The sequence below is a fragment of the Physella acuta genome, unplaced genomic scaffold (assembly GCF_028476545.2).
Source record: "Physella acuta isolate Inbredline_101_S28 unplaced genomic scaffold, ASM2847654v3 ptg000462l, whole genome shotgun sequence".
Lineage (NCBI taxonomy): Eukaryota > Metazoa > Mollusca > Gastropoda > Physidae > Physella > Physella acuta.
In genome coordinates this window covers 5,404-25,108 of record NW_026731981.1, presented here as the reverse complement: position 1 = coordinate 25,108, position 19,705 = coordinate 5,404, and the positions used below count along the sequence as shown (strand labels likewise).

Sequence of the window (19,705 nt, the reverse complement as noted above, 5' to 3'; positions counted from 1 at the left end):
GCACACACAATCACACAGACACTCACACACACATACACACACATCCACATTGGTAACGCATTGTGTGTGTAGAGCGTAGACCAATGCAGATTGAACCCATTGACAATACAGTTTATATTCCAGAAAAATATTTGGTCGGTTGGTGATTTCAAAATTCGACATGGTTATGTAAGCTGGTCTCTATCTACTGCTGTTCGCTAATTGTTGCTGTTCCCTGTTGTCCCCTAACTGTTGCTGTTCCCTGTTGTCCCCTAACTGTTGCTGTTCCCTGTTGTCCCCTAACTGTTGCTGTTCCCTGTTGTTCCCTAACTGTTGCTGTTCCCTGTTGTTCCCTAACTGTTGCTGTTCCCTGTTGTCCCCTAACTGTTGCTGTTCCCTGTTGTCCCCTAACTGTTGCTGTTCCCTGTTGTCCCCTAACTGTTGCTGTTCCCTGTTGTTTCCTAACTGTTGCTGTTCCCTGTTGTTCCCTAATTGTTACTGTTCCCTGTTGTTCCCTAACTGTTGCTGTTCCCTGTTGTTCCCTAATTGTTGCTGTTCCCTGATGTTCCCTAACTGTTGCTGTTCCCTGTTGTTCCCTAACTGTTGCTGTCCCCTGTTGTTCCCTAACTGTTGCTGTTCCCTGTTGTTCCCTAACTGTTGCTGTTCCCTGTTGTTCCCTAACTGTTGCTGTTCCCTGTTGTTCCCTAACTGTTGCTGTTCCCTGTTGTTCCCTAACTGTTGCTGTTCCCTGTTGTCCCCTAACTGTTGCTGTTCCCTGTTGTCCCCTAACTGTTGCTGTTCCCTGTTGTCCCCTAACTGTTGCTGTTCCCTGTTGTTCCCTAACTGTTGCTGTTCCCTGTTGTTCCCTAACTGTTGCTGTTCCCTGTTGTTCCCTAACTGTTGCTGTTCCCTGTTGTTCCCTAACTGTTGCTGTTCCCTGTTGTTCCCTAACTGTTGCTGTCCCCTGTTGTTCCCTAACTGTTGCTGTTCCCTGTTGTTCCCTAATTGTTGCTGTACTACAAATCGTGCACCCAGGGGCACTGCCTTGATGCCCGTACATAATGGAATCTGTCCAATTCAAGACATGAGCTAAGGCTGAGTTTAATTTAAGACATGAACTAAGACGGAGTTTAATTCACGATATGGGTTAAGGGTATAATTGTCATTTTGGCTATTATATGATCTAACTTTGACCAATACAGTCCTTCTAAAATCTATTTATGGTCTATCCTGCGGGCCACCTATTGTCACCACACACTCTACAACGGTCCACAAGTGAAAATGTGGTCCATTGAGGGCCCACACGGTGTACGCATAAATCCATATGTGGTACAAATGACGCCCACATAGCGAAAACAGCTATAACTTTACACTATAACAGGACTTATTGTAGCGTTTAATAATAGACATAATTATTTTAATTGATTTTTTTTAAAAAGTAGTGTTAGTTACTTCCCATTTATAAAAAAAGATACAAACCTAAAGAATAAGGGGAAATAACCGATAATTGTGTTCACCATAATGCAGACAAAAATTTAAATAAAATTAAAAACTAACACATTTATGATTCCCTATCGGAACTAATGTAATAAAACACAAATATGAAATGTTTTTTATGATTTTTGTCGGCTTCAACAACATCATCACCGTGTAGCTAATATTTGAAACTAGATCAAATAGAAACCCATTAGCTGTATTAAATAATACAATTCAAAACATGGGAATCTCCTTTTTAATTTTTATTGGTAGAGACTTCTTATTTCGAGTTCAATTGAACTGCTATTTTTAACGCCTTCAAAACCTTTCGTTTTCATTTGGTGTTCAAAATTATGTTAAAAAATTTGATGTTGATGTACTTGTTTTAATTGCAAATAAAAGTATTTAAAAAAAAAAAAATAGATATTTATTTCTTGTTACTGTTAAACATGTAACTTTTTTATTGCAAATAAAAGTATTAAAAAAAAAAAAAAAAAAAAAACAATTAACGCCTTTGAACGCAAATATTATCGCGATTTCCTTGTATTATCTTTTCCCTCGATTAACGGACATTGATGATGCACTAAAAAAAAGCAGTCATTAAGTACCCTCAACTGTTGGGTCCCGTACCCTCAACTCTTGGGTCCCGTACCCTCAACTCTTGGGTCCCCTACCCTCAACTCTTGGGTCCCCTACCCTCAACTCTTGGGTCCCGTACCCTCAACACTTGGGTCCCCTACCCTCAACACTTGGGTCCAGAACCCTCAACTCTTGGGTCCCGTACCCTCAACACTTGGGTCCCCTACCCTCAACTCTTGGGTCCCCTACCCTCAACTCTTGGGTCCCCTACCCTCAACACTTGGGTCCCGTACCCTCAACACTTGGGTCCCCTACCCTCAACTCTTGGGTCCCGTACCCTCAACACTTGGGTCCCGTACCCTCAACTGTTGGGTCCCCTACCCTCAATTCTTGGGTCCCGTACCCTCAACTCTTGGGTCCCCTACCCTCAACTCTTGGGTCCCCTACCCTCAACTCTTGGGTCCCGTACCCTCAACTCTTAGGTTCCCTACCCTCAACTCTTAGGTCCCCTACCCTCAACTCTTGGGTTCGACGCTTGTTGAAAAGGTGCATCATGTTCCTAAATGACCAGCTTCTTTTTAATTCTACGTGTCTTATCTATCTCCGTTGTGTCTTATAGCTTTGTCTTCGCTGTGTGTTATAGCTGTGTCTTTGCTATGTCCTATAGATCTTTCTTCGCTGTGTCTTATAGATCTGTCTTCGCTGTGTCTTATAGATCTGTCTTCGCTGTGTCTTATAGATGTGTCTTCGCTATGTCTTATAGAACTGTCTTCGATGTGTCTTATAGATCTGTCTTCGCTGTCAAGTTCCCAAACCCACTAAGTCTGCAGGGATTGGTGTAATTTTTATATATTTATTAGGAGTGCCCGTTTGAAAACAAAAGTTTGTTTTTATAGAGATATTTCAGTTGGATGTTTGGTATTATTGTTACTACTACAACTTGCCACGATTTAAACTTGTCACTACTTCACCTTGCCACTACTTCACCTTGCCACTACTTTACCTTGCCACTACTTCACCTTGCCACTACTTCACCTTGCCACTACTTCACCTTGCCACTACTTCACCTTGCCACTACTTCACCTTGCCACTACTTTACCTTGCCACTACTTCACCTTGCCACTACTTCACCTTGCCATAACTTCACCTTGCCACTACTTCACCTTGCCACTACTACACCTTGCCACTACTTCAACTGTCCACTACTTCACCTTGCCACTACTTCACCTTGCCACTACTTCACCTTGCCACTACTTCACCTTGCCACTACTTCAACTGTCCACTCCTTCACCTTGCCACTACTTCACCTTGCCACTACTTCAACTGTCCACTCCTTCACCTTGCCACTACTTCACCTTGCCACTATTTCACCTTGCCATTACTTCACCTTGCCACTACTTCACCTTGCCACTACTTCAACTGTCCACTCCTTCACCTTGCCACTACTTCACCTTGCCACTATTTCACCTTGCCATTACTTCACCTTGCCACTACTTCACCTTGCCACTACTTCAACTGTCCACTCCTTCACCTTGCCACTACTTCACCTTGCCACTACTTCAACTGTCCACTACTTCACCTTGCCACTACTTCACCTTGCCACTATTTCACCTTGCCATTACTTCACCTTGCCACTACTTCACCTTGCCACTACTTCACCTTGCCACTACTTCACCTTGCCACTACTTCACCTTGCCACTACTTCACCTTGCCACTACTTCACGTTGCCACTACTTCACCTTGCCACTACTTCACCTTGCCACTACTTCACCTTGCCACTACTTCACCTTGCCACTACTTCACCTTGCCACTACTTCACCTTGCCACTACTTCACCTTGCCACTACTTCACCTTGCCACTACTTCACCTTGCCACTACTTCACCTTGCCACTACTTCACCTTGCCACTACTTCACCTTGCCACTACTTCACCTTGCCACTACTTCACCTTGCCACTACTTCACCTTGCCACTACTTCACCTGTCCACTACTTCACCTTGCCACTACTTCACGTTGCCACTACTTCACCTTGCCACTACTTCACCTTGCCACTACTTCACCTTGCCACTACTTCACCTTGCCACTACTTCACCTGTCCACTACTTCACCTTGCCACTATTTCACCTTGCCATTACTTCACCTTGACACTACTTCACCTTGCCACTACTTCACCTTGCCACTACTTCACGTTGCCACTACTTCACCTTGCCACTACTACACCTTGCCACTACTTCAACTGTCCACTACTTCACCTTGCCACTACTTCACCTTGCCACTACTTCACCTTGCCACTACTTTAACTGTCCACTACTTCAACTGTCCACTACTTCACCTTGCCACTACTTTAACTGTCCACTACTTCACCTTGCCACTACTTCACCTTGCCACTACTTCACCTTACCACTACTTCACCTTGCCACTACTTCACGTTGCCACTACTTCACCTTGCCACTACTTCACCTTGCCACTACTTCACCTTGCCACTACTTCACCTTGCCACTACTTCACCTGTCCACTACTTCACCTTGCCACTATTTCACCTTGCCATTACTTCACCTTGACACTACTTCACCTTGCCACTACTTCACCTTGCCACTACTTCACGTTGCCACTACTTCACCTTGCCACTACTACACCTTGCCACTACTTCAACTGTCCACTACTTCACCTTGCCACTACTTCACCTTGCCACTACTTCACCTTGCCACTACTTCACCTTGCCACTACTTTAACTGTCCACTACTTCAACTGTCCACTACTTCACCTTGCCACTACTTTAACTGTCCACTACTTCACCTTGCCACTACTTCACCTTGCCACTACTTCACTTTGCCACTACTTCACCTTGCCACTACTTCACCTTACCACTACTTCACCTTGCCACTACTTTAACTGTCCACTACTTCACCTTGCCACTACTTCAACTTGCCACTACTTCAACTGTCCACTACTTCACCTTGCCACTACTTTAACTGTCCACTACTTCACCTTGCCACTACTTTAACTGTCCACTACTTCACCTTGCCACTACTTCAACTGTCCACTACTTCACCTTGCCACTACTTTAACTGTCCACTACTTCAACTGTCCACTACTTCACCTGTCCACTACTTCACCTTGCCACTACTTTACCTTGTCACTACTTCACCTTGCCACTACTTCACCTTGCCACTACTTCACCTTGCCACTACTACACCTTGCCACTACTTCAACTGTCCACTACTTCACGTTGCCACTACTTCACCTTGCCACTACTACACCTTGCCACTACTTCAACTGTCCACTACTTCACCTTGCCACTACTTCACGTTGCCACTACTTCACCTTGCCACTACTTCACCTTGCCACTACTTCAACTGTCCACTACTTCACCTTGCGAGTATACTCTACACACATCTAAACTCAAACACAACTTTTATTTACAAGTCAGTAGCAAGCCTATCGCAGATCATTCTTTAAAATATTTAAACACGGACACAGTTGAAAAAAAAAACAACAGATAAGTGACGGCCCGTCTAACGGAATAGATACATGTTGGCGTGTAGTAGAGCAACCTGTTGCCCCAATATCGGGGAAAAAAAAATTGTCAGTGCGATACTTTTTAGAAGTCGATCTCTCTGATGCTGCATAGAATAGCCTAGCCTCGATGTGTGTGGTCTATGAAGTGACGGGTTAAAGGGGGTGGGGGAATGGGGGGGGGAGTTAGTGAAGTAGGATGTAAGGGGGGGGGATTAAGATGGTAGATCAAGGAGATATTCAAATAATCGAATTTAACAGTGTGATGTGTGTCTCAAGGTAAAAGTAAAAAAACACGAGCGTCGTGGTGACTTTGAAAAGAATTTTTCATGAACATTCCTGAGGAGAACTTTGAGATACCACTTTCTTTCAAATAAATATTTAGAATTCACTTTATGCAAATACATTTCTTAAAGAAAACATTCAAAACCCACTTTATGAGAACACATTGATTGTACAATTCAATGACAATTTGATCCGTTTTTCCCCCAAGTGATTTGTTTCACTATGTACAAGAAGTCTTTTGTTCAATAGTTGTATTAGAACTTTATACAGCCATGGTGATATTAATATAACATAATGATCATAGGTGTATGATTAGTGCATTATGAGCCAATATATATATATATATATATATATATATATATATATATATATATACATATATATATATATATATATATATATATATATATATATATATATATATATATATATATATATATATATAAATATATATATATATATATATATATATAACAACAGAGAAGTCAAGAAAAGAAATCACCAGCCTAGCAGTCAGAACTCATCGTCTCACAAACATCTCCCAGCACTCAACCAGAAGTTTTTAACCCTCGAGTTCCTTCCCCTTTAGCACAAAAGCAATTGAAGAAAAATCGTCCCCTCTTGCATCTGGCGCAGCTTATTAAATTACTTTCGTGCATGTTCCATTGGAAGAGCGGGGCCGGCCGAAGCCACGCTGTCTGCGGCTCTTAATGTGTTTACGTCAACAGGGCCGGGTGTTAAGAGCCGCATTGAGCTGAATTTACGTGAGCCGGGACGGTGACGCGGCTTCGCTTGTAAACAAATCCCGGCTTATTACGGGAGATAATTCGTCAAAATTTACAGATAGGAGTTGCATTCCCTTGCTGCTACTAAAAAAAACTAATTTTTTTTTACTTAAAGTTTTTTAAGATTTAATCTATTGCGACAATAATGGTTCGGCTTGTTACTCTTGTTGGCGCTATTAAGTTATTTTTTTTTCTTTTAAACATAGTGGCTGTATTTTTCGAGAACATTTTAGCTCAAATCTTCGGTCACTGTCTGCTTATAGCCACGCGTTCTGGCTAATGATTAAATATAGATTCTCGTTTCTATCTTTTTTTCCTCTCAATAGAATGACACATTTTCCTGTTTTCTTTGAAGTGTGATATATATATATATATATATATATATATATATATATATATATATATATATATATATATATATATATATGGGCAGCACTTCTCTGTATTAGTACATTGATTTTTACTTGGTTCCTTTTGTTTCTATTTCTTTCTCTTTATTTTCATTTTCACTCATTGTTTCTGTGACATCTATCTCTGTTATATCCTCACTAATTGACCCACCCATTAGTTGATCCATTAGTTAGTTGACCCCTCCATTATTTGACCCACCCAAACACTCCATCACACTGACCATCACAACACCCACACCCGAATAAAAAATATTCTCTCCTATAAAATGTAGATTTACCTTTTCAATATGTTAGGGTAAATATGACTCCAAGAAACAAAAATTTAGCATCGAATTTTATCAATTATTATTTCTTCCCACGCTAATGCCAGTCACCCAATATAACTGAATTGCCCCATCAAAACTATTGCTTCACGTATTTTATTAGAAAGAAAAAAACCCAATGATTTGAGATTTCTGTAGACTTATCCGTAGATCTGTAGATTTATGAACGTAATCCTACTTTGTTCAGCTGTAATGTAATGTGATCTTTTAAACCCGAACTTGTGAATCTGTGGTTTTCATAAAAATTAGACCCTTTCGTTGCCTAATTAGTGGAAGATTAATTATTTTTAAGGCTGTGGATCAGACCTTGATTTAGATTAATGCTTAGGGGTTGGATTTTGCGTTTATGAAATCTTAAAAAATTTGACGAGAACAGAGATCGGATCTAACTTGGACGAACTTTAGATATATCAGATGGGGTCTACCTGTATGTTAACTCATGGTTTCATCGCTTATTCCTGTGGTGTTTTTATTTATTTTTAATAAGTGTAATACAATATTTTAAAATAATGAGAGGCGAACGATTTCGCGTGGATTAACTATAATGCAGCAGATCTCAAATAAAGACTAAACATGACCTTTGAACTTTTCAAGTAAGTAGTAACACCCAGGAGAGTGGTTTTTTTTAAAGGGTGGGGGGGGGGGGGAGGGGGTTACGGATTTTAGAGAGCTAAAACAAAAAAAAAGAAGTTCAAATAGGAAACAAAAATAAGGTTTACGGCTAATGGACGTAATTGGAGTATAAAGGGAAGCGACTCAGCGACAAAGTTAATGGGGATTAAATGGTAGATAAAAGAACGAAAAGGTATTTCACCAAGCGTCTTTGTGTTTTTAAATCAATTATTCCGTTTTTTTAGCGTAAAGGAAACGGAAAAAGAATTTCGTTTCAAGTTGAGAAACTACTTTCATCAAGTGCCAATACTCCTGTACTAGTCAAGCCATTCATTATCCCCCCCCCCCCACTCACCCCGTACCCTCCCTCACTCACCTCACACCCCCCCCCTCCCACACACACAAACACTCACCCCTCGCACTAAGCTCAATGGTAGGGATATGACTGGAGCTCAACACGTTGAATTGATAAAAAGGGGGACACGTTTCTACATGCCATGTGACATCAATTTTCTACATGTCATATGACATAAGGTCTCTACATATCATTTGACATAAGGTTTCTACATGTCATGTCAGTTTTTTGTCTCAAGTGAAGAGGAAGTTGTCATTATGTCACCTTGACCTTTTCGGCCGGCTTGTAAGTCAACGTACAAGGTCAGTTTTGCATAAGTCAGACAAGCGCAGTAAACAGGATGTAAGCAACACAGAGGTGTCATTACATTGATGTAAGCAATACAGAGATGTCAGTACATTGATGTAAGAATTACGGAGAAGTCATTACATTGATGTAAGCAACACAGATGTGTCATTACATTGATGTAAGAATTACTGAAGTGTCATTACATGGATGTAAGCTTTACTGAAGTGTCATTACATTGATGTAAGAATTATGGAGGTGTCATTACATTGGTGTAAGCAATAATGAAGTGTCATTACATTGGTGTAAGCAATACCGAAGTGTCATTATATTGGTGTAAGCATTACGCAACTGTCATTACATTGGTGTAAGCAATATTGGAGTGTCATTACATTAATTTAAGCAATACTGAAATATCATTACATGGATGTAGGCAATACAGAGAAGCAAGGAAGAATATGCACACCATGAAGAAATTAGCATGACCAATGGTAATCGCCTTTGTGTGTATTCGATTTGAGCTCATTTCTAAGACTTTTGCGATGATGTGTTTTTATTTAGATGGGCGGTGGTGTTCTACAACAGAGACATTCACAGCAGGCGGCATCAAGGTGGGAATATTCATTAGTGGGGCATGAATAACATATGTTGCATTTGACATATACAGTAACATACGACATATCAAGTCTATGCGACATTTTGTGTATGTTTGCATATATATATATATATATATATATATATATATATATATATATATATATATATATATATATATATATATATATATATATATATATAGCCTATATAACGATGACTTCGTGTGCGATTCTCTATTTACAACAATGAAGTTTCCTAAACATGTGACATGTGCACTTCCTGCACCTCCATCGCTGCGCTATGTTAAGGACCCCCCTTGGTGTATCTCCTCCCATACCTACCTCCCCCCCCCCCCCCCCCCCCCACATGTTGTAGGCCACATGTCGGTCGACTGTTGCCAACAAAGAATGAGAAATAAACTAACGGTTGCTAACCGGTTCCCATCACTGGGAACACACCGTACGATAAACAATCAGCAACAGGACAACATACAAGGGGAAATAACCTTCACTACAAGATGCGAGTTGTCCCCCTTTCGGAATAAAAAATAAAAGATGGGAGCGAACTCGTAATCTTCCACAGCCAACTTCACAGGGGAGAGTTGGAGTGTATAATACGGCAATCGAGAGCCCGGATAATGAGTCGCAGATCGTAAATTGGCCAAGATGTGGAGTGTGGCTCCAGATGGCCCGTGCTGCAGGAGCCCCCCAACTACAAGATGGCCCATATCCAGGTAGGTAACGTGTAACAGTTGGAGTGCGTCATCGAATCCACGGCGGGCGGGCGGGGGGTGGTATCTACTGAGCACGTTGTAAACAATCCCGGGGGTTTGAAGCCCGGGCGGCACCTGGCCACTTGAGGGTGTCGGATGTGGGGTAGGGTGTCAGGACAGTGACAGATGTCACACAATAAATAAACAAGGCGGGGTTTCTTTTGGGTGGGGTTTACGTTGGGATTTCTCAAGGAGATGTTTGATTCAATAAGTTTGACGGTGTTTTTTTTTAATCGGGTTTTAGTTTTTACTGTTGGACTGGCGTTTTCTTTTTGTTAGGCTGGCGTTTTGTTTGTCAGACTAGCGTTTTGTGTCCGACCTTTGTAAAAACTGCCGTACTCCAAAAAAAAGTTTCTTTAAAACCCAAAATATAGGCCGTCCTTGTTGCCTGGTTACGTGAATTGAAGAAATAAATTGCAATTACGTCACGCTATTAGATTCTCATTAAGAGATGGATAGCTGTTGGAAAAGTTCGTTTTTAATTAATGGCCGTTTTTTTGTGTACTCAGACTGTCAAGGTTGCGGCCCTTGTTCGATTGTTTTGTTTCGTATTCAGGATTTATTTTATGAGATGGACGGCTGTAGAGTAGAGAGAATAATTATTGAAACGGACGGCTGTAGAGAGTTAAACTTTGGGTATTGACGGCCAGAGAAAATCAATGCACTTTACACGGCCAAGAGAGTAAAGCATCTATGACTATAGATGGCTAAAGTCCAGATAGATAATTAATTATATAAGACTGCTACATGTATGGACAGTTGAAATGATGTAATCACCTGCAACAATAGACGGCTAAAGAGTCAATCCTTTCCTGGATATAGACGGCTAGTTAGAGTCAGAGCTATATTTAAATGGAGGCGGCGTGGCCGAGTAGTGGAGTTCAGATCCGAGTTATAACAAGCCAGGATATCACAATGTTCTAGCATCTTCACCGTCAAAACTTCTTGTAGCATTTACAAAATCAATCCATGAGACCTGGTCTACTCTACTTTATCTACTCCACGGGGAGTTAGCTCCTAAACATGTACCTTATCATGAGATGTGTTTAAAATAAAGTCACAGATTATTTTTGAAATATGGTTCAATTCATCCACTGGAGTCAATGGACGTAGCCCTAAGTCGTTGAACCCTAGGACCAGGTACCAGGACATTAGATGCGGAGATCATGGTCTGCCCATGCGCCATGACCCCTCTCTTGACCTTTGTGGATATGGTCCAAAGGAATGTCAAACAATACGTTTGTATAGCAACTCCCAAACATCGATTGAGAAGATATCAAAGGTAAATCATATTTCGTAGCCATATCGCTTAAGGGCTGTACTGTATATTATAGTTGTGCATATATATATACATACATACATATATATATATATATATATATATATATATATATATATATATATATATATATATATATATATATATATATAAAATATATATTTTATATATATATATATATATATATATATAATATATTTTATATATATATATATATATATATATATATATATATATATATATATATATATATATATATATATATATATATATATATATATATATAATGGATTTATAAACGCCAAAAAAGCAGTAAGTAACCTAACAAAAATAACAGCACCAATGTTATTTGTAAGCTGACATCTTGACATCCATGCAGTTTGTTTGTTTTTAACTTTTCAACTTCGCACCAACAGGCACTAAACAAACGTGAATGCACACCAAGATGGCCGCAACAAGGGTTTAAAAAATCTGGCTCTTCCTGAAATCTCCAATTTAATTATGTAGCTGTCAATCTCACGAGGCAGATCAGCTGCTCGGGGGGGGGGGGGGGAAGAAAATGTTTCCATAAGAAAATATTCACGGCTGGTTACATAAGCTGATACAGCCTGCGTTTCTCTGGCGATTTGCGTTACATTTAAATTGTGTTATATAATGTAGTCCCCCTATATCTTCCACACTATACCCCCATTTCTACATATAGGCCAACACATTATATATATATATATATATATATATATATATATATATATATATATATATATATATATATATATATATATATATTTAGGTATATACGAATCATACATTGCAAACCGATTGAGGCTTGAGTATATTTAGGAATAAAATTCAAAGCGTACATAAGCCTACTACATGACATTACCTTTTATAATAATATGTCATTAATACATGGCACAATGCTAATGTTACGCGAATAAATTATAGCAGTTGCATAATTATGCAGGATTCAAGAGGATCTCGATATACCGGAAGTTGAGAAGTGGGACGGTTGGGTTGGGGGGGGGGGGGGGGGTTACGGAAGTAGTGAAACGAGTGGTGAAGGAAATGTTTTTGTGGCAATGATTGTCATGCGCAAACTCGGTAGGAAATCATTTTGATTGGCGGCTGAACCACGGGTAAAGAAATCTCTTCTGTCTTCGACAAGTGGTAATTTGAAATGAATAATTACTGAATGGAATTATTTGTATATATATATATATATAAATATATATATATATATATATATAGATAGATAGATATATATATATAAATGAGTGCGCGTATGTGTTTGTGTTTGTGTGTGTGTGTGTTGGTGTGGGTGTGCGTGGGTGTGTGTGTGTGTATGTGTGTGTGTGTGTGTGTTGCTACATAAAAAATGGAATTTTGTGAGATCCATGTGTTTGCAGGAGGTTCAATATTGACGGTGAACGATGTCCTAAAATTAAAATAGTTACCAAATCGTCACGCACCGATTGACCCCAGAAACGTTTATCGAATGTAGTAAAAATAAAACCACTTCCACGGCATTCATTGACGACGTCGGCCATTTGTTTAAAAATTTTTTTCCGTAACATGAATTTTTAGCAGTGAAAAACTTTTTCAAAAGTTGGCACATTCAGCCCCCTCCCAGTCTACCTCCCCTCCCCCCCTCCTCTACCCCTTAAGTTTTTAATTTATAATGTAGCGTCGAGATAGGGTTAGCAAATGTCGACACCGGTGCTTGGCGTGTCGCTTGCTAAAAATAAAATAAAATTGATTGACAGAAAGGTACCTATTGCACGCTGTGAAGGCGGTTTGAGTGGTATATAGAGGGGGAGGGTAAATAAAAAAAACTTGGATCGGATAAAGAAACGGAAGTTCGCTGTGCGACAGAGAATGGCAAGTAAACACGTTTGTAATAGATTGTTGCGTTACAAAATGGTAGCAGAGGTGACGGTGTAGGGAGATATGCGTATCTTGGTTGGGGTTTGTTAGCGAAGTTTGTATCAACTTTGTGTAGAGTTTGTTCCCTTTCTTTTGTTATAACGTCAATTTTGTCTTGACATTATACAAGGTGAATATAACATATGTTGAAGCTAAAATGTATTTCATAAACTTGGAAATAATTCGTGGCAAACAACGGATGCTAAAGTTTAATACAATAATCAAAACGAAATAAAACTGTAATAACATGTATTTTTCCAAAAACTAAAACCAATTAACATGAATTTTAAAACATTAACGAAAGTTTTCAGTCCTAATTCTGATAGTAACTTGGCAAGCTTATCGTGAATATTTTTTTAAAAATATTATTAAAATAAAAAAAACCTCAGATAAATATAACAGAACTACCAACTAATTAATGTAATCATTTGTTATTACAATTTCTTTATGAAGAGAATTGTGTATCCATCTTGTGTGTGAGAAATCAATTAAGGAATATAATTAAGAAACGTAACAGGATAGAGGATATAACTTAGAGATGCAGACTCTACGGGATTGTAGTTTAGGGATGAGTATAACGAATAGTCAGTTGAAAAGCATTCTCATGTTAGTAGGTCTCAGAAAATGTATGGATACAGAATAAACAATTTAAATGTGACGATAATAAACTGTTTCAAATATCACGCTGTGCAAAATATTAAAACTTGTAAGTGTAATGCGAATAAACATACAATTCGCAGGTGTTGAAGGAACATAAAGGTATTGTTTACATGTGTATGTGAGAGAAATGTATTGTTTACACGTGCATAAGACTATGCATCGGTATACGGTTAGAAGTAGTGGATTTACAGGTGTGGGTAAGATTTGGGGTAGGTAGTTTACAGGAAGGTTAGGAGTAGGTAGTTTACAGGTAAGGTTAGGAGTAGGTAGTTTACAGGTAAGGTTAGGAGTAGGTAGTTTACAAGTAAGGTTAGGAGTAGGTAGTTTACAGGTAAGGTAAGAAGTAAGTAGTTTACAGAGGAGTAGGTAGTTTACAGGTAAGGTTGGAGTAGGTAGTTTACAGGTAAGGTTAGGAGTAGGTAGTTTACAAGTAAGGTTAGGAGTAGGTAGTTTACAGGTAAGGTTAGGAGTAGGTAGTTTACAGGTAAGGTTAGGAGTAGGTAGTTTACAGGTAAGGTTAGGAGTAGGTAGTTTACAGGTAAAGTTCTCACCTGGAGTTCCTAGCCCGCAGCCGTCGTCCTGTTTCTGCTCCCGTGGAGGACGATAAAGGGTGCGGCGACATCTCAGTGTCGGACATGGAATTTTCAGAGGTTGTCGGCAGGGGCGTATCCACACTTGCAGAACTAGATGGCAGGGGGGTATCCAAGCTCGATGATCTGGATGGTAGTGGCGTATCCACGGTTGAAGATCTGGATGGCAGGGGGATGTCGAGCCCCTCGGTAAGAACAGAGACGGTGAGGGGGGAGCGGGACAGCGAGAAGTGGGAGGGTGAGAACAACGACGATGAAGGCGACGAGGTGGACGGCGATGACGTCACGGCGGTACCGGAAATGCTGAGGTGGCGGGGAGGTGGAGGTGGGTCGGGGTGTTGAAAGTGTTGATGGTGCTGATGGGGTCGGGTGGTGGGGGAGGTAGTTGAAGTACGCGCCGTCTTCGTGAGATCAACATGTGGAGTTGGAGTGGAGGTCTTGGTGGTGATGGTGATGCTGGTGGGCGTAGCTGCGGTGGTGGTGCAGGATAAGCACTCTGACGTATCCATCTTATCCACTAAAGAACGGTTCGGATTTTCCCGTTGGATAAAATCACAATTTAACTCTCGGGAATTCCCAAGTTTGAAATCCCGATTAAAAACTGGTGTCGGATTTGGCATGGTTTTAGTCTGGGTTTCACCTGAATGCGGTTTATGGCCTAGACCATTCTGGGTTTCTAGTCCGGCTACAATACTGATTTCATTCGCAGGGGTTCTAATGTTCTCACGGCGGGGTCCTTTGCCTGCCCCCTCGTAGGTATCACATTTCGGCAGGCGGGGGGTAAGGCCGCTGTTGAAAGACGAGGTTTGAGAATCAGACACGGCGGGGTCTAGTGCTGTCTTGCATTGAGATCCACTGCTTTTCTTGTCATCTGGGGAATCCCCATGTCGTGGGAAAATGTGTATTTTAACCCCATTACTTATATCACGACGATTGTTACTATTTATAGAACATGTTAAATTCCCGTTAATGCTAGATGTAGTATTACTGTACTTCGAGCTATGCACAAAAGATAATTTTGGCAAACCATGATGCTTTGCGACCGTATGGGTTTTGCTTGTCACTTCCTCGTATTTACTGGTGACAGTGGTGTTTATATAGCTGCTCGGGGTGGTCTTGCTGCCATTTGTCGAAGAAAGACTTCCGGTATGTGGCGATGACGTAGTGGGTTCTGCTTGTGACGGATTTGAACCCAGGACGCTTGGCGTGGTGTTTGAAATCGGCCTGGTGTCGACGGTGTTGGTTGTCTCAGACTTGTGGACGTGTTCCGTGAAAACGACTTTTTGAAACGGGTTCAGTTTTAGCTGGTTGTTGTTGTTGATGCTGTTGTTGTTGATGCTGTTGTTGTTGTTGTTGTTGACACCCGCTGCGTTGGTGCCGGTGGGGTTGTTGCCCATAGCCGTTGAAGAGTGGGTGCTTTGTAGTGCTGCCAGAAGAAGAAGCGCGCCGTTGGCTGTTCTAAGCGTAGTGCCAGATGTTAGCGTTGCTGGACTGAGGTTCGAACCTAAGCTGGAACTGAGTCCGACATTGAAGGAACCGTTTCCTACATTGAAGGAACCGTTTCCCTGACCGGATATGAGCAGCGCACGCAGCGGGGTTCCGGAAGGCGCGGCGATGAAGCTGGAATTGGTGACGATGAACTTCTCTGGCGTGGGGTGGATTCGTTCCTTGGGCGGGCCGTCGTGGTCCATGCTCACACCGTCATACTTTACCACAGGGGATTGCAAGGACAGGGTAAAAACGTTAGCCGCGCCGCTGCTGTTCTTGCTGTTGATGTCGCGGCTGATCATGTCACGTGATGTTGTCAGCGCATGCGCGGGAAAGTGTAAACAAACTTCAGTTCACGGGGCCGCAGCGTGTGTTGCTCCTCATCATTGTGGGACTGAGCTCCTAGTGTGCCCTTTGCATAGCCTCGTTCCCAGTCACCAGTCATAAGGACACTCCTATGGAAAAAAACAAATCAAACATTAAACTCTTCAAACACTAAGGTATCGATGTGGTCGAGTCGCTAAAGCTCATGGTTGCTAAATCGTAAAGTTCGAACCCCCGGGAAGATGAGGTTCTGTAGCAACTTTTCTAGGAGAGGTAACGCCAAATCAAACAACAAAATTCCCTTCTTAGAAGGCTATGAAAGGAAATCCAAAAAGAAAAGCAGGCTGAAATCGATGTTAACGGCTTATAGGCGCATACAAATATGGCACGTAATACCTACTTATGTTCAAATATTAAAAATTAAGAACGAAGAAGAAGATGACTAACAACTCATATGGCTCCTTATGTAGGAAAAAGCAAATAAAATTCTGAATCCTATGTGACCACTCTTACGCAAACACCTATATAATAATAAATCAAATATGAGGCTTTTTACTAACAACACCAATGTAGCTTGATATTGATATAACATCTATAGAAGAACAATTCAAAAACTGAATTTTTCTCCACGTTTCACAGACGAATCAAATATTAACCCCTTCACTACGATAAAGAATAAATATAGAGTGATGTTTAACCCTCTTCCGTGACGTGTCACTTTCGACATTTAACAAAGTCACCTCTGACCAGAAACAGAAGAACTGACAGACGACATGACGTAAGACGCGGGGACGTCATGACGCTAGGGGTGACAAATCCACGGGTCGCTACATAGTGCAAGACGTCGATTCTGTGAAATTATGCGGTACACAATGCCCTCTCTCCACACACAGGCACACACACACACAGACACACACACACACAGACACACACACACAGAAACACACATACACTACATTTGGTGTCTCCCCTATACCCTACTATTGTGTTATCGTTAACTGGATGAACCATAGTTTGCGGGAAAATGTTGCAGATTTTTCATGCTGCTGTCAACCCTTAAATGGTGTCACCCGGTGCGGACCGCACCCTCCGCTTCCGCAAAGTGACATCACACATACACACATACATACACACACACCCTCAGACAGAGACACATACACTCTTATTTTAAGTTTTGGGGGAACGTATTGGCTGTTTCTAATCATTGATTTATTTTTATTTTTTTTAAATAGCAGTCTGTTGAATTAAAAAAAACATTCTCAAAGGTAAAATTTTGTAATCCATAAGTAATCCATAAGTAGTTATCGAATCTTTTGTTTTCTTAAACTAAAATTATTATTTTAAAATGGATGCCTGCTTCTTCTTTGTTCTTTTTTTTAAATCGTAAATAAAATGGTTAGAAAAAAAATAAACAGATTTCTTAAGTATCAGAAACTAAGTACTAAACCTTTCACTGCAAACGACGACCGTAAGTGACAAAAGTCTCCGAACAACTCCGGGTCTCAAAATTAACTGACAGACATCACTCCCTCCCCACCCCCTTCACACCATCTAACAGCTACTCTAAGTGGTTTTCTATACGTCTTTACTAATTGTACGCGTGTCACCATTGGAACTTTCCGATAGTTTCACGACAGTGCGAACAGTTTTCACAAGAAGGTAAAAAATATTTAACCAGCCTAAGTTGTCATTACTGTCGTAGACTTAATGGGGAATTTTAAACCGGCGAGATCACGTGATGCGGGGCAGGAGAAATTATACTAACAGACAGAGGGAAATGGTAGGTGGGGTAGGCTTAAAACAAAAGCTGACAGGGTTGATATTTAGGAAAACCCCAGATGATATTTTATCCAAACTACATTCAGAGTGTTCAATGGTTCTAATACATTAGTTAGCTTACAGTACTAAAAGTTAAGCTTATACCAGCAAATCGAGACCAAATCGAGCTTCTATATAAAAAATTGCTACTCTTTGATATAAATCACATATAATTTTCGGTTGCCAGAAAAATGCGCAATCGTAAAACTGCGCAACGGAAAACTGCGCACACAGAAATATTCGCATATACAAATTAATTATATTAATACACTTAAATGTGGTAATTCGTGGAAATATGTTTTATTATGCTACAATTTACATGTAGTCATTCTTTATCAATGTCTATAAACGCTAGATTTTAGAAAACAAAAAATGTCCTGGAAAACTTTTTAATGCGCAGTTTTCCTTTGCGCATTGTTCCGTTGCGCATCTTTCCTGTCACCAAAATTATCCTTACAAATGTCCTACTTCCCTAGATTAGAAAAACTATTGCTACACGCTAACCCTTAAACCTAGAACCAGAGCCATAAAACTGTTCTTATGCTGGATGTACCAGAGCTATGTGGGAAGTTCTGAATGAAATGTGGAGTTAGCACTGAGTTATTTCCCCTGATTCATTGAATGTAAATGTTTATGATTTGACAAATGCGAGAAATCATTTGAAGTGCGGTGTAAAGACGAATGTTTCTTCGTGTGTGGGCCGCCATTATGTGCTTACATACACACATTCACACATGTACAGACATATTCACATATGGCTTACATCTTCACACACGGCTTACACCTATATAAACATAGCTTACAAACATAAAGATATATTGCATAATAATATACATAAAGTGACTAATATATACAGATGGTCACACACATAGCTTATTACTTTAATACACGTATTTTCTTATAAATATACATATTCATACGTAGATACCTAAAATACACACATATCCACAAAAGCTTACATGTCAAGTATGTGTTTCACATATGTACATACATTTTAAAAGTGCTCAGCATAAGGGTCGAATGGTAGCGCATACGACTTCTAACCCGATAGTCTCGAGTTCGAATCCGGGTTGAAGTCAGTAGAACGTTCCTGAGTCCACCCACCTGTAATGGGTATCTGGCTGACTTTAGGAAAAGTAAATCCTGTTGAGCATTGTGCTGATCACACAATCCTAGAAACAGATGAACTCTACTTCACTTGTCCCATGGGCCGTCAGGTTCGAAAGCAAAAATTCTTTTTACAAACATTCAAGCATTACAAACACACATTTTGCTCACCTATACAGATACTATGAAAACACAAACAAACGTAGTGAAACGCATATTGTTACAAATGGACGCACTGATAGTTGGTTGGTGGACATACAAACGATTGACATGAGTTCAAATCCCTACCTACTAAGCGTTAGATTTGTTATAGAAGGGTGATCAAAAGCCGACTCGACCACATGCAATGTCTGATGTAACAGACAGTGGCGTAGGCAGGGGGGGGGTTAGGGGGGGTCATAACCCCCCATAGACCCCTCGGTATATATATAAAAAGTATGAGGGGGTGCAAATCGAAAGTTTGAGGGGGGTGCAAATCGAAAGTTTGTCCCCGGGTAAAAATTGGACCCCCCCCCCCCCCCCCTTGAGACGATCCTGGCTAAG

General features: G+C 40.5%; 1 protein-coding gene across 1 annotated transcript in view; it reads right to left on the bottom strand.

Annotated features, from left to right (window-relative positions):
* LOC131943573 (mucin-5AC-like) overlaps positions 1-16,334 on the bottom strand; it is a 133,034-nt gene extending 116,700 nt beyond the window's left edge. The window contains exon 1 of the mRNA XM_059303776.1: positions 14,387-16,334. Within this exon, the coding sequence (XP_059159759.1) occupies positions 14,387-16,215 (1,829 nt within the window). The 5' untranslated portion in view covers positions 16,216-16,334. The remainder of the gene's footprint in view (positions 1-14,386) is intronic.
* Between the last annotated feature and the right edge of the window lie 3,371 nt (positions 16,335-19,705).